General features: G+C 39.8%; 1 protein-coding gene across 5 annotated transcripts in view; it reads left to right on the top strand.

Annotated features, from left to right (window-relative positions):
- The window catches only part of MAPK10 (mitogen-activated protein kinase 10), a 118,518-nt gene that overhangs the window by 89,573 nt on the left and 14,047 nt on the right, over positions 1 to 14,898 (top strand). Inside the window, exon 11 of one of the 5 annotated variants that reach the window (XM_077814366.1) lies at positions 12,806 to 12,838. The exons of the other annotated variants lie outside the window; for them this stretch is intronic. Coding sequence (XP_077670492.1) covers positions 12,806 to 12,838 — 33 coding nt within the window. The remainder of the gene's footprint in view (positions 1 to 12,805; positions 12,839 to 14,898) is intronic. 5 annotated transcript variants of the gene reach the window in all.

Below are 14,898 nucleotides of genomic sequence, written 5' to 3'. Positions count from 1 at the left end.
CCCCCAAGTAATTTGTCTGGACATATTATTACGTGCAAAATCAAGATGTGAGTTTTTAATTATCATCTTAGCAACATTATTTCCATTGGAAATAGTACAGTGTGGCTATAATAACACATGGTCCTTCTGAGCATTTCTCATGACAGGACATTATTTAGCTATGTCACTAGTTAGCTTCATATGAAAAAAATCTGTGATGACATGATAAATGTAGGGCCCAATCCTACAAGGTAATGACCACTATCTATGTAGTAACTAAGGAAGTTAAGGGAACTTAGCACCTTGAAAAGCCAAGTCTAAAGGCATTATTACAGAAGTGTTCCAAATGAAACATCTTACTGTACATGCTGAAATTAGTGTACTTTGAAAAAATATATATATACACTCTATATTTCAGTTACATTTGCTTTTGCACCATCTATTCCTTATACCCTAAACAAATTAGTTGAATATATCCTTTAATTTCTATTGACTTTTTTGCTTACTTTTTAGAAGTATTTTAATCTGAAAATTAAAATATTTGACATGCTGCCAAATTTATTTTACAAACATGCGCATATTTCAATTCCAGATGCCTGTTCTAGGTATCATTCCCTTCCTTGGTCATCTTTATTGAATTACATCCCCATTTCTGAATTTAATTCAGAATGGCTTCAGTGCTTTTTGGAACTCCCATAGACTTGCTTGCACTCTCTTGTTCTCTGTCTTCATATCTACGCTCTCCTTGCTCGTTCACACCATTCTTTCAGTCTTGGCATTCCTCTCTGTCCAACCCTGTACAATTCAAGGTCACTGATGGATGGTGTACTGCTTCCTCTAACTGTAGAAGAGATAGAGGTCCTTTTCATAAACTTCCAAGTTGCCACATCTCTTCCTATCTCTCCTGAACTTCACCTTAGCCTATGTTTTGTGCTAAACCCTGCTCATCTTATTCTGTTTCATTCTCATATGCCTCCTTTACACCTCACTGTGACAATTCTACCCTTTTTTCTGAACAATCTCCCATCATTGCTGACTCCAGGCCTGCTCCACCAGCCGCAGCAGTGGTGGGATCAGTAATGTGACAAAATGGCAATGACTGCCAGATCTTCTTACCACTGTGTCATCTAATCCTTCTCATCTAATTTCCTGATGTACTGATAGAAATGCCAGTAGCCATCAGAGACATTTTCACACTAGTTGTCCACGCCATTACCATAAGTGGGATTTTTTTTTTTTTAGAAGAAAGACTTGTAAAGATAAAGATGTAAATTACAGTTTTGGCTTTTATTGCTCTGGTCCATTTTATTTCTCATTTTGACTTATTGCCTGTATGAGAGTCACTGTATCCAGTATTGTAAAACTTAATCCACTTACTTTATCTTTTGAGAAATTGCTTCGGAACGATGTTATATAACAATGAATTGAATTATAATTAGAAATGTTTAAATGCACAAGGGAACTTTTTATATCCTCGGCTTTGGTTGTGCTTTGTCGGTCAGAAATATGGATAAGGAAATTGTTGTGCTTCATGATTCTCTAAAGGCTTGGAAGATAATTCTGGATAAGCACCTGGAATGCTTAGGGGCTTGTGTAAACCTTTTTTGCTCAGGAAATAAGCTTGAAAATTTCAGAGGGCAATGCTGACTTTGAAGATTTCCAGTATTTTCTGGTTTTGATTGAGCTAGGAATGCTACAAGAGTGGCTTTTTTCACGGCGTTGCTACTTTTGCTTCTGCTTTTGGATGAAATCAGCGAACACGGAATCATTTTATGCTGTGACATGTAGCTGTGAAGTATATGAAAGTATAAAAAGCCCCACTATTGTTTACTAAGCAAGAGATTTGTACTGTCTTCCCAGATCTTTGTGATTAATACATGTACTAGAGGTGGTTAACAACTGGAATACTGGATCCGAACCGTCTCTGTACTTTAGGAAAGTTTGCACTAAAATCTACATCCACAAGAAGTAAAGGAGTACTTGTGGCACCTTAGAGACTAACCAATTTATTTGAGCATGAGCTTTCGTGAGCCACAGCTCACTTCATCAGATGCATACCGTGGAAACTGCAGCAGACTTTATATATACATAGAGAATATGAAACAATACCTCCTCCCACCCCACTGTGAAACCTACATCCACAAGGAAAGCTTTATCTTTTTATAGCCTGTACAGAGCTGAGCCTAGGACAGGGGAGAGAGGAAAGTGCCCTGAAATCCAGTATGCAAAGTCAGAACAATAATGTCATAGCACTTATGGATGGAACAAGCTTTTCTGGTTGATTTTCATCATGTCCAACAAGGACACAGTGGCAACCATTTGGCAACCATTAAGGGTCTGATCCGGTGCCTATTGAAGAAAAAGAAGAGATTCTGGTGAATTTAGCAAGCAACGGATCACTTTTTATCCTTCTCATGTCCAAAATTATTAATTAAAATAAGAAAGCTTTTCAAAGGGGATATCCTTTGAACGGAGGCCCCATGCAGTTTACAGCACAGGGGAACTGTCTCACATTTAAAGTTGTACTGCATTGTTACAGTATGTATCTGTGGGCACCTGATTCTCTACTGCCCTTCACCTTGTGTCACCGGTTATACCTGTGCAAAGTGGAAGAAGAAGAGCTCTGTGGAGCTTGAAAGCTTGTCTCTTTCACCAACAGAAGTTGATCCAGTAAAAGATATTACCTGGCCCACCTTGCCTCTCTCATATCCTGGGACCAACATGGCTACAACAACACTGCAAACAAAGTGGGTATGAAATTCTACCAGATCAGTTTCTCTGCTCTCTTCCACTGGTGGAAGCATTTCAGGCCCATTTTGCACTCAGCAAATGTGTACATGTCTACATAAGGTGCAAGGAAATGGAGAATCAGGCCCACACTATTATTATTGAAAGGTCAGATTCTGCCACCCTGACTTGTGCTGAGTAATTCCATGTTCCAGAAATTCCCGCATTGATTTTAGTGGAATAAGGTGCTGTTCAATGTGAGTAAGTCTGGAAGAATCTGACCCAAAGTGAACATAGTGTTGCGTCTTTGCAGCACTTCACGTGACAGAGGGATCACCTGGAGAAGGAGCAATGCATTGGCTAGTGATAGTTCAAATTTAAAGCAATCAGTTTTTTTGACCCAGTTATTTGTTCTAATTTGTTGTCTGTGTCTGAATTGCATCTTTTTAGAATGTCTCTTTTCGTTCACACTTCTAGCTCTTTGCCCAGCTGATTTGTAGTTAACAAACCTGCTGAACATCAATTTCCTCAGCTGTTATCTCCATCTGTCCTGCTAAAGGATTTCTTCTTTAAGACATGCTATGTCTTGTTCTTCCAACATGTGCAGCACACTATAGAATTGTGTCTCAGCACCTGGGCAGTGAATCATTAGTGAGCTGATTTGATACCATTTTTCTATCATTCAGAGACCTCATTCAGTTCATAGCAGATATGAAAGGAAGGAAGATTACGTTAGCATAAATAGCGGAAAATGGATTGAATGAATATTTATTGTATTTTGAACAGGTCATGTGTGTCTAAGTATAGAAAGGGCCTGACTACTTCTAGGGTGCCTTAATTTACAGATCTCATTTCCAGGAGGAAAATTAAACCAATGACTCTTGATTTTACTATTGACCGTTTATTAAACCTTAAATTTCCATCTGTTCCTGCTGACACACCTTCAGTGGCTAATTGTGAGTCATTGAGTAATTACTTTCCAGAGAGAATTTATCTCAGTTGTTGGATTTTGCTTGCTTCATCCGTTAGAAAGTGCAGTCGCTGACTGAATTGCATCTACACGGGGGAGGGGATATCTGCATGAGGAGGGGTTGTACAGCAGCATGCACTTTAGCAATCTGTTCTTTCTATCATTTTCCTATATGCCTTTCAGAAGAGTGTATTGAATCCAGTAGATCAACCCTCAGTTTGACTTTGACTTCGACTTCCAGTAGTTTGGCATTGTTTTAAGACATTAATTGTTGCTTAAATAAAAAAAAGTTTCACTTTTGCCTGAACATCAATCCAATTTCTAACTTTCTGCTCTTGGCTAAAAAGCTGGTGTCAGAATGGCTTTTGGTTCATTTACAAGGAAGATACCAGCACATGATAACTTTGGCAATACACTTTTTTTTTCCTGCTTAAAGTCTGCAAAGACTTATTTCCTCTTGGTTGAAGCTATAGCAGAATCTTTGATAGTCATTGGTAACCTGTCAACAGCCTTAGATGTTGATTATGCAAATCTCTTGGAATATCTTAACTGTCTTGTTGGAGAATCTTCTGCAGTTGTAACATAGTGCAGAGACTGAGTGTGCTATAAATTACTATTTTGTGCAAGTTAGTTTCTACTTTGACACGTTCTATGGCCTCCCTGAAGGGTCTTTGTTGTGCTAACTGTATTGCTCCGTTGTAATGCTGCCTCTTGTAATTTTTCACCATTGTGATACAAGATAATGTACCAGGGTTAAAGCAGTGACATTATACACTTTGTCCCTCTCTGACCTGATTGCCCTGTATTTTAATTTCTGGTGGAGGTTTGGGATGTGAATGACTAAACACTTTCAACATCGCATTTGAATATACATGATGAAGTGGATATGGAAATTGTTACCTTGTTAGATCTTGTAAGCCCAATGGTCTTGGGTCTAGCTAATACTAGTATGACAGACCTCCAAAGAAAATATACATTTGCTAGGAAGTGCCATGGTGATTCATTAGACAGTCTTGCCCCGGAGTCAGTCTACACTGAACCAAAGCTGTAGAAGTGGTGCTGACTACTTCTGGTCATTAAACTTCCTTGGCCAGTTTTTGCAAGAATAGAGATATAAATTCCAGTGCCCTGAACAAATTGGAAGTTGATAATTCCAGTCTGTGTACCTAAAATCCCCCCTCCAATTTTAATTGGACAAAGCAGTCTTCACTTTCTTCCTAAACTATAGTGTTACTGTTACTGTGTGCTATGGAACAACTGGTGTGTGTCAGACAACTGGTGCATTTCAGTAGGGATTCTTTTTCAACAGCAATGGGTCCAAAACAACACTCTGGCTCTAAACCTCCTGAACTTCGGAGGGTGAGGCTGGAATCCAGATCCTCATCTGTATCTAAATTTTGCAGCTGATCCCTGTCTAGAATGAACAGTAACAAAAACTTAGATCCAAAACAGTAGAAATGTGTGTGTTGAAATCCAGATACAGAAGCTATAAGTCTTTTCCCTTTTCCACTATTGGCACAGTTTGTAAAGCTTGTGATAAACATACCTTATGTGAAAGGTTCTGTGTCAATGAAAGCCTGTCATTCACCTTTACACTGAATGGATTTAAATTCTCCCCTTTTGCATTTAAGGAACAAGCTTCACCAAGGTCTTGATTTTTGTCACTGCATATCTTAACTGTGCTGAGAGTCTGTTTCTATCAAAGAAGGGAAGAAAGCAAATGAAACATATTACTGTCTAGAACAATTTATTCAAGAAATTTAGACTCCATGTTTCTTTGTGAATTATTCATGAGCAGGTTTAGAATTTGTGTTCATTGTTGGAAATATTTGACAAATGATTTATGCAAATGTATATCAGCCTGAGGATTGCTTGTGAACTATTTGAGAGTGTGTTATACTTAAGTCCCTGTTTTTGTTGTGTGATCATATGGTATTGTTTCTGTTCCTTGGCTGAAAGATTCCCAGTCCTGCAAAAGAGATTGCTTGCATTGGTAGGCATGATGCTTTCTCTTTCTGTAAACAGACTTGCAAACAAAAATTCACTTCCATAAATGCTTCTGGAAAGTGATTTAAGGAGGCTGAGAATACAGAGAAATGAAGTCCCAGTTTTCTTCAAATGAATATATTTTGCAGCATTTGTCAAACTCTTATACTGAATATCCTTCAGGTGTAATCCCTGAGGTACTTTAATGATTTGGAAATTTGACTATTCTAACTCTTTGCTCCTTTAATTATCTAATATACTAATTCATAGATTTTTGCTTTTTCAAAATTCTGCTGCACTGCCATTTACCTTTCAAAACTATTCCAAAACACATTTTTTCATTCTATTCTACTGTCTTTGTGTTTAGATTTAGCATTGATTTTTTTTTAATGATTTGACTTGTAAAGAAATTAAGGGTTTAGGATATTCCTGAAGCAATAATTTTGTGATTGTACTTAGTCCATTATGAGCTTATGTTGAGGTATAGCCACAGTAGGGCATTTGCCTGTTGAATATGACTAGAACAAACTGAACTGTTCACTGAGAGCAATTTAATGGATTTGGCCTTTTTTTCCCTGTTTGTGAATTGCCCATGAAATAATCATGAGTGTTATGAGTTTTGCTTAGTATTTTCAATTGTTTGATTAATGAATTTTACAGGTATTGGGGCCTGTGGATTTTTTGAACAACTGTTCTTAGAGCATTTGATCATCAAAATTCAGTCTGTGTGATTGTTGCCTGGTTCAAAATTCAGATCTCTCGCATGGTTAGGTCCTTGTTTCCTAGGAGACTAAATGTTTATGAACAAGAATTTAAGAAAAAAGCCTGGCTTTCTGGGCCTGCAGAAAAGGCTGGCATGTTTATAGTCAAAGGGCCAGATTCAGGTACCCCTAATCGGATTAAATAATACCTTATTCAAGGTGAACAATAAGGTGTCAGAATTTATTTATCAGGTAGAGGATCGGGAGCACTATAAGGAAGCTTAACACATACTAGGGCACTTTAAATCTTTTCCTGTCTTCTTTTCCACAGGAAAGAACATTATATTTGACTATGTATATGGCTCCCAGATTTTAAATAATAGCTGGGTTCCTTCCTGACAAAGCTGTAAATCAGATTTATTAGCTGTCTAGCATACTTTTCATTCAGTTTTCTCCCATCAGAGCCACACCAAGTAATATCTGTGCCTGTTACTATGCATCCTCCCTTCTTCCTCCTTGTCTGGCACGAACACTTGCTGGACATCCGTTTTTCTACATGAACTGGTGGCTCTAGTTAGTAGACTCTTATTCTTTTCAGTGAACCAGTCACTAGAGTGGGACAAAAGCATGGAGGGAGACACAAAGGGGATCGTAGCAGGTGTGTGTTACTCAGGGTAATCCTGCCCCCTGTTAGATTATTAATAGTGTAGTAAAATGGTCAACTGGCCCTGATGGAAACTGCAGCTGGCCCCTTTTCTGGGGTGCCAGGTTGGAGGAGGGTCCTTCCATCATCCTCTCCCACAGCATCTTGTGGTCCCACTCAGGACCCCACAATCTATTCCTGAATACGGAATTTTGGCTTTGGCGCTTTGTGAGTGGCTCACCTCAGCTGAACAATACAAATGGCCCATTCTCCTTTTCTTCTCCACCACTCAGCTATTAAGTGACAAAGATGTGAAATGGAGACAAGCAAAATTAAATAAATTGCAGTAGCTGTTGGGCACAGAGGGACAAATTAGCAATAGGACCCTGTTAATGGAGATGGCCATGAAAGGACTAAAGATGTCAGGATTTGGTGTAGAGTCAATAGTTAGCATTGCTATACTTGTACCCAGCTGTGTGTGTGTGTGTGTGTGTGTTCGTGGAACAGTTGTCCATCATCTTAGACAGCAGAGTTAAATAGTTAGACCTGCTGGGCTCAAACCCAGCCAGTAATTTGGATTAGGGCAAGTTATGCTGTGTTCTTATGTGATATATGAGGGGAAAGTGATCCCAAATTACTGTCCCATACAGTTGTGTATCTGATGTTTTCGGTAGTACAGCAACAGCTCTTTTTTATCTCCCCCTTGGACGTGGGCTACCTGCTGCAAAGAAAGGGAATGATGGCCAGCTGTACAGGGGAAAGCATTCTGCCCCATCCTCAGGAATGGTTCAAAGGTCACACTCCCACTTTGGGATGGTAAGTTCTGGGAGGGATTTCTGTGTCACAGTCCTTCCTGGACTTTCTTGTAAGACTTTGCAGCTTGACCTGTCCTACAGTGTGGTATAATGTGCCTGAATGGTATAATGTAGCCCTCTCTCAGGCTAGGCAGGCAGTGTGTGGGCCTGAGGGAACCTGGCAACAGAGGATAAAGTGAGTGATAGGTTATACAAGATATAAGAATAGCTTTCACTGAATCATTATTGAGGAGGACTGAGAATGCTGCAGAGAGATTCACCGAGGGCCTGATTCTGCTACCCATATTCACAGCAGGATTTCTTGTGGAGTGAGGTACTTCTCAGCATAAAAGTAGCAGGATCTGGTCCATATCTGTCTCAGGGAAAGCCTGAATCTCCGACTGCAGAAGTGTTCAACAACTGTTTAAAAAATGTCAAGGCTATAATAATATTTTAAAATTCATTATTGACCCTGCACAGCCTGAAATAGGAATACTTTGCAGAATACCAGCATCTGTAAAACCTTTAGGTATTCATTTTATTCCCATGAGCAAACCCTTTCTTGTCAGGAGCTAATCTCTCTCCTTTTGTCAATCCACTGTCTGCTCTCCAGTGCTGTACGTAGGGAAGAGTGAAGAACTGCAACAGCACGGCTCTTCAGAGCTCTTCACAGCCTCCCTCAGAACCCTTCCCCCCCTCCCCCCCAAAAAAACCTATAGCAAATAGGCAGAACTTGAAGCCAACTGAAATTCTTAGAAAATGCTGTCTTTCCAGAACTTCTCAAGTGCATTGATGGTGGAGTTTTTAAATTTCCCTACTAGCATTTATGATCTTGGCATGTGTCATGTTAGCTCAGGTCAGTGAATTGATTTCTGTTTGTAGCTCTTGATAAGCTTTCTTTGTTTAAAGTGAGGATTGAGGTAACTCTAATAGTCTGCCTGATCAGGAGAAGAGTTGTTTTTAAAGTGCTGTATGTCACTTGACATAACCCATTGTGACAGCTATAATCCAGTGTGACATGCCCCAGTGGGGTGCCTCTCCTGGAGAAAATTGAAGGAACCCCCCTGAAATTGCTTTAGCTTATTCACGGCCAGACAATGAGTAAGACAGCTTCATGTCTGGAGTAAAAGCAGAGGATTTTGTCAAAGTTTAACCTAGAGATAATGACCCTGTGCGTCTCTCCCAGATTTACAGCATTATGAATGTATAAGGAAGAGGTATGCATGATCTGTCTAGTCAAATATCTAGAATACTGAGCCTGCTACCATCGCTTTTTGTAAGTCTATTAAAAGTTTATGGTCTTTTACACAATATATGGGGGCCAATAAAATTCTGATCTCATTCTAATGGCAAAGACTATAATGGGAATGGGAGATCGTAGAAATGCAACTACCTTCTCCTTCTGACAGGCTTAATATGCTTAGCATCTTGTAGTCTTCCTTGAATGCAAAGCCATGACCGCTTGCTAACTAGAGGGAAATAGATATTATTACTTGTAAGAAGTGCTGTTCACTTACAGTGAAGGTCGCACAGCAGTTTGGCTCTCCCATGGAACTCTGTGCAGAAAGCCAACCAAAAATGCCAACCAGACTTCTTAACCTTCAATAGCTCTGTAGCAAACTTGTTTTGCTGATGTTTAGAAACAGGTTTAACACAGTTTCTGAGCCACAGATTTTGTGGAATGTCTGTGTGGGTGGACTGGATCTTGGTTCCTAAAGTTATTCCAGATAGACTCTTAGTTCTAACTTATTAACACTTTTGGATCCTGGTTCCGACTCCGTCAAAATGGTTACAGTACTTCTGTGGGTAGCGTCATAGAATCAGCCAAAGCGAAGTGTTCCTAGCTATTCTGAAACTGATTTGAATCACCCTATCCTTTATTAGAGTCATTTATATTCACAACCAATCTTTGATTAAAATAAGCATTTCCCCCTCCCCCAGATAATCTGTGTGTGCACATGTGCATGTGAATGTGTGTAGAAAACAGGAATTTAGGAATTACCATACTAGATTAGACTCATGCTCCACCTAGTCCAACATTCTGTCTCTTATAATGTCCAGCACTGAAAGCTCCAGAGGAAGGAGCAAGAAACCCTCACAATAGGCAGATGTGGGGGTAATCTGCCCTCCCCCCATGAAGGTGTCACCCTAATCCCTAATGGTTTAGAAATTGGTTTAACATGCAGGCACAAACCCATTCAAAATCAAAATTCCCTTAGTCTGAATCAAGTTTTGTCTGTGCTTCAGTGATAGGATCAAAACAACATAGGTCTTTCCCATCTCCTGAACATAAAGGTAAAATGCATTGATGCGGACACTGGTAATATTTCAACTGTTTTTTAACTGAACACCTAAATCCCCATTTACAGTCTCAGCAACCAACTTTTTTCTGTTCTCTAGGTAAATGGTGGGAGCATTTTTCCTGTAATATTCACGATGTGGACAATTCCTGCCCGTCAAACACTTAATCGTTTGCTCCGTATACTGCCACCTGCCTTCAATAGGTGGCAGTATAGATAAATAGATACTAGGGCAGTTTCCCCAGCAGTAAGGTTGGTGTAATATTGATGTATGTTTTACAGCAAATGGAGATTAGATCTTCTATTTTAGTGACATGAGGTGGTGTGAACATAAGAACGGCCATACTCGGTCAGACCATCTAGCCCAGTATCCTGTTTTCCTGCCAATGCCAGGTGCCCCAGAGGGAATGAACAGAACAGATAATCATCAAGTGATCCATCCCCTGTCACTCATTCCCATCTTCTAGCAAACAGAGGCTAGGAACACTTCAGAGCATGGCTTTGCATCCCTGCCTATCCTGGCTAATAGCCATTGGTGGACATATCCTCCTAGCTTATATTAGTATAGGAACTAAGATTACCTTGTAATGACAGACATGAGCTGAACTTTAGTTTGACTACTCAGTTCTTAATGTATCATGCTTCATGAGGAGCCTGAGTGTTGGTAAAAATCTGGACCAGAACCATTGTGAGCCTTCATCTGACTCAATAGATTATTTGTGATTGAAACGGGCGTTTCACTGCCCATGTAAACAGTTCTATCTTCCTTGTGTGCTAAATTCCTACTGAAGTTGGGATACGAGGGGGTGTAAGGTCTGCCTGATCAGGCCCCACAATAATACTCTGCACATATATAACCCACTCCTCCAAAAAGCAGTGATAGGCATAAATAAATCTCATGGCATCCCTGTGAGGTAGATAGCATTGCACCTATTTCATGGGTGGGGAAACCAAAGCTCAAAGAGGTAAAGCGAGTTCCTAAGGTTACAGAAAATCCATTGCAGACCCAGAATTAGAATCCAAATCACTTAACTTCCATTTCTCCGCGGTAACCCCAAGATCATCTTTCCCATGTGTTCAGTGGAATAAGTGTCAGTTTAACTTCTAATTATAAGCATATATCATTATATTACTTTAATATTATGCAAAAAGAAAAGGAGGACTTGTGGCACCTTAGAGACTAACCAATTTATTTGAGCATAAGCTTTCGTGAGCTACAGCTATCACAAGTGCCACAAGTACTCCTTTTTGCGAATACAGACTAACACGGCTGTTACTCTGAAACCTTTAATATTATGGTAGTTAATTTTTCTTCAACATTTGGACTATAACCACCGTGAATAAACAGTATATATTTCTTTCTCAGACTGCTATATTTTTCCTACCAGGTGAAAATATTATTCTCGCCTCTGTTTCATCCACATCTAGGATATTCTGTTTATTGTACCTTATCATGATAACTCCCAAGTTGCATATTACTTCACTGGCCCATTCTCTCTTTGGCCAAAACTTCACTCAAAACATTGTTTTCGTCTGTACAGATATCTTTTGTACGCTATAGGTTTGTCATCCTGTATTTATATTTTCCATGATAAAGCCCCAAATCTGGTGTTCCGTTTTCTGTGTGTTCCCTAGTTTTTACCAGATGCTGTCTGCCTGAGTGTGTTTTAAGCTGGTGTGTTTAAATTATTCATGAAGAAGGTATATTTCTGTGTTCTTCAGAGCTGCTGGTTTCATTTGCCATCTGAGTGACTCTGCACACTAGCTTTGACTTTCAAAACACTTCTGCTGGTGTCCTATAATGCAGCTTTTGGTTTGGTCTGCCTGATGTCTAGTGGGATTTTATGTATCCTTGGCTTTAGAAGTTGTTTTGAACAGGGGAGGTTAGAGTTAGGTCTCCTGTTCATCATCAGCATCTGAGTTACGTTCTGCCAAAGAAATGTTCCTGTTTTCCCTCCCTCTGTTCTCTCCCTTTTATAATAATTACAAAAAGCCTTTTTAGCCAAACAAATTACTGGTAGATTTCTGAGGGATATTGTACTCCTCTGCCCTGTCACCTACAGGGAGGGTTCATCCCAATCCAGGAACACTGGCGGGGTAGTGTCAGGAAAACATGCATTGCCATTGCCCCTGCACGTTTGTTCTGTGGCTAAAGAAGGAAATTCAGTTCGCCAGGGGTCTCACTCTAGCACCTTTCACTAGTGATACATTTTAAGACTTTTTAAAAAAATCACAACTTGAAATGTTGCAAAATGAAAAGTTTTTTTTATTTTGCACCCCTTTATGAGAAGCCAAACCATTAAACAGATTGTTTAACCTCACCCCATTAATATTTTGAGCCTCCCCTGCCTCCAGTACTCACATAACGATAACTTTATAGTTGCCCAGCACAGAGCTCTATAGCTTCCAAGCCAGATTGCCTGATCCTGTGAACAACTACAGTGCATGGGCTTGTTCCAGTCAATCCCAAGATCTTTACTGTGCTGGGTATTAACTCTCTAGAGACACGGGCGTCATCCCATTGAGGGCAGAATTTGGCTAAGTAGGAGGAAAGGGCTGTCAGTCTCATTCTTTTTCCCGTACCCTTACCAGCGGTAACTGTGACTACATTCACATGGATGTGGTAGGGAAGGGAGAGTTCACTAGCATCTGGGTACCTGCTTAAACTTGGTGTTTATTAACTTTCCTTTCATTTTTTTCCATAGTGGAGTGTTTTCTGCTCACCAGACTTAAAAAAGGTATTTATTGGATACAGTTGTCTCCTGTTTGTGTATCTCATCAATTAGGTACATCATGTATAGAAAAAAAGTTGCTTAAATGATGTGAGAAGATAAATGGCTAGGCTTTTTACTCTCTTTTGTAGAAATTGTTATTAAATGCAAGGAAAATTGAATACACCGTTAAACTATTTTAAAATGCATAATTTTTAATAAAATGTAAAACCAAAAACTAAAAGTCAACCAACCAAACCAAACTACTATTCGTTGTATACATGTGCCAACATGTCAACCAACAAAACCAAAAACCTGCACTACCCAAAATAGATTCCATTTTTCGTTGTTGTTGCCACTTTTACATCTTAAAAATCAACCCATTTGGGGGATAAAATGGTTATCCTAAATAAAGCTAGATGCTGCCACCCTTAGGGCTGGTCTGCACTCAGTGTTTGTACCAATTTAACTATACCTGTTTAGAAACTGATACAGTGGAAGTGGTGTAACCCCCTAATGTGGACACAGGGATGCTGGCATAAAGGTAGTTATATCACAATGGTTTATTTATAAGGACCTTTATATACGTATAACTGCACACACTGAAGAGTTGCCCCAATTTAACTGGATTGGTTTCTAAACGAATATAGTTAAATTGCTATAAATATTGTGTCTAAATAAGCCCTTCCTGACACTGAATAGTACCTTAGGGGCAGATTATGAAAGGCACAAAGGTTCACACTCAGGCACCCATTTCACACCGTGCTAGGGTCCCAGATACTACAGCTGCTCTATCTGTTACAGTGCTGTGTCAACACAGACATTATTAACCTCTATTTTTAGAACTCAGCAATAAAATTTAGCTCAGCGTAAACTTGGCAGCCCGGGGTAACTAATATTCAGCGTGATTATCATTATTCTTAAGTATTATTATTATTATTTATTATTAAGCTACATGATTCTCATTAGCATTAGTGTGAATCACATGAACAGATCCCTGATCATCATGCTAAGCATTGACTTAACTGGGTGTCCTAACTCCCTGTATGCCTTCTGCAAATCTCCCCCTTGCAGTCCCACTGAAATGAAGGAGGCCATTTTTGGAGTAAATGTGTTACTCTACAGGTGGCCACTCTACAATCTGGCCCATAGTTTTCATTCTTAGGGCTAGATCCTGCAAATGGATCTCCCCTGGGCAGAGCCCTGCACCCCTATGTCGCCCAGTTGAATTCACCTGTACGCTGCAGACACTATGCAGATTATAGAGTAAATGTTCTGCATAATGATCAGGGATTCATCCCATGCTAATGCTAATGGGAATCACAAGCTTAATATCTTATCCTCATGCTGAATATTAGTTATCCCTGCCTGCCAAGTTTCTGCCAAGAGCCAAATTTTATAGCAGAGTTCTAAAATTCTAAAAATAGAGGTTAGTAATGTAACTGTTGATACAGCATTGGAACAGGTGAACTGGCTGGAGTATCTGGAACCCTAGTAGTGTGAAATCTGGAGTTTAGTCACTTATCTTTGACTACCTTGTCAGCTAAATAGGCATTTGATATTGGGTTAGATTAGGTTGTGCCTGATCCCCCCCAAAATACTTCAATTCCCAGAATATGTTGATCTGTAAAATAAATCTTGCTGCCATTCTTGTAGCCTCTTACCTTAACTAAAGCTGCCTGCTTGAGACATCGGGTGGCGTAGATTAGCAGAGACACTAGACAAAGATATGTTGATTCTGTGAGGAAGTGGGGCAGATAATGTGCTTGAGAACACCCCTTCCTTTTTACTCCTTAATTCCATGCATTAAAACAGAGGGCGAGCCCCCTCTGTTCTCCCTCACCTGGGGGAACAACACTCCTCCTTCTCCTTGGATGGCATGGGAAGAGCTTCCCTGCCTGTTACAATCTATGTTAACCACTGCCTGTGTTCTTTGCAAGCCGTTCCCCAGAGCTCTTCACAAAGGAAGGTAATCATGGGATATTCTCTCTCAATTACTCTTCTCTACTTTTCTCCTGTCTCTCTGACAGAGACACAGTAGTTCTGCTGATGTGATTTAGACTACAGCTCACCCACATGTATCCCCC

The sequence above is a fragment of the Eretmochelys imbricata genome, chromosome 4 (assembly GCF_965152235.1).
Source record: "Eretmochelys imbricata isolate rEreImb1 chromosome 4, rEreImb1.hap1, whole genome shotgun sequence".
Classification (NCBI taxonomy): domain Eukaryota; kingdom Metazoa; phylum Chordata; order Testudines; family Cheloniidae; genus Eretmochelys; species Eretmochelys imbricata.
The sequence above is the reverse complement of the archived record's forward strand: the minus strand, read 5'-3'. Positions and strand labels throughout refer to the sequence as shown.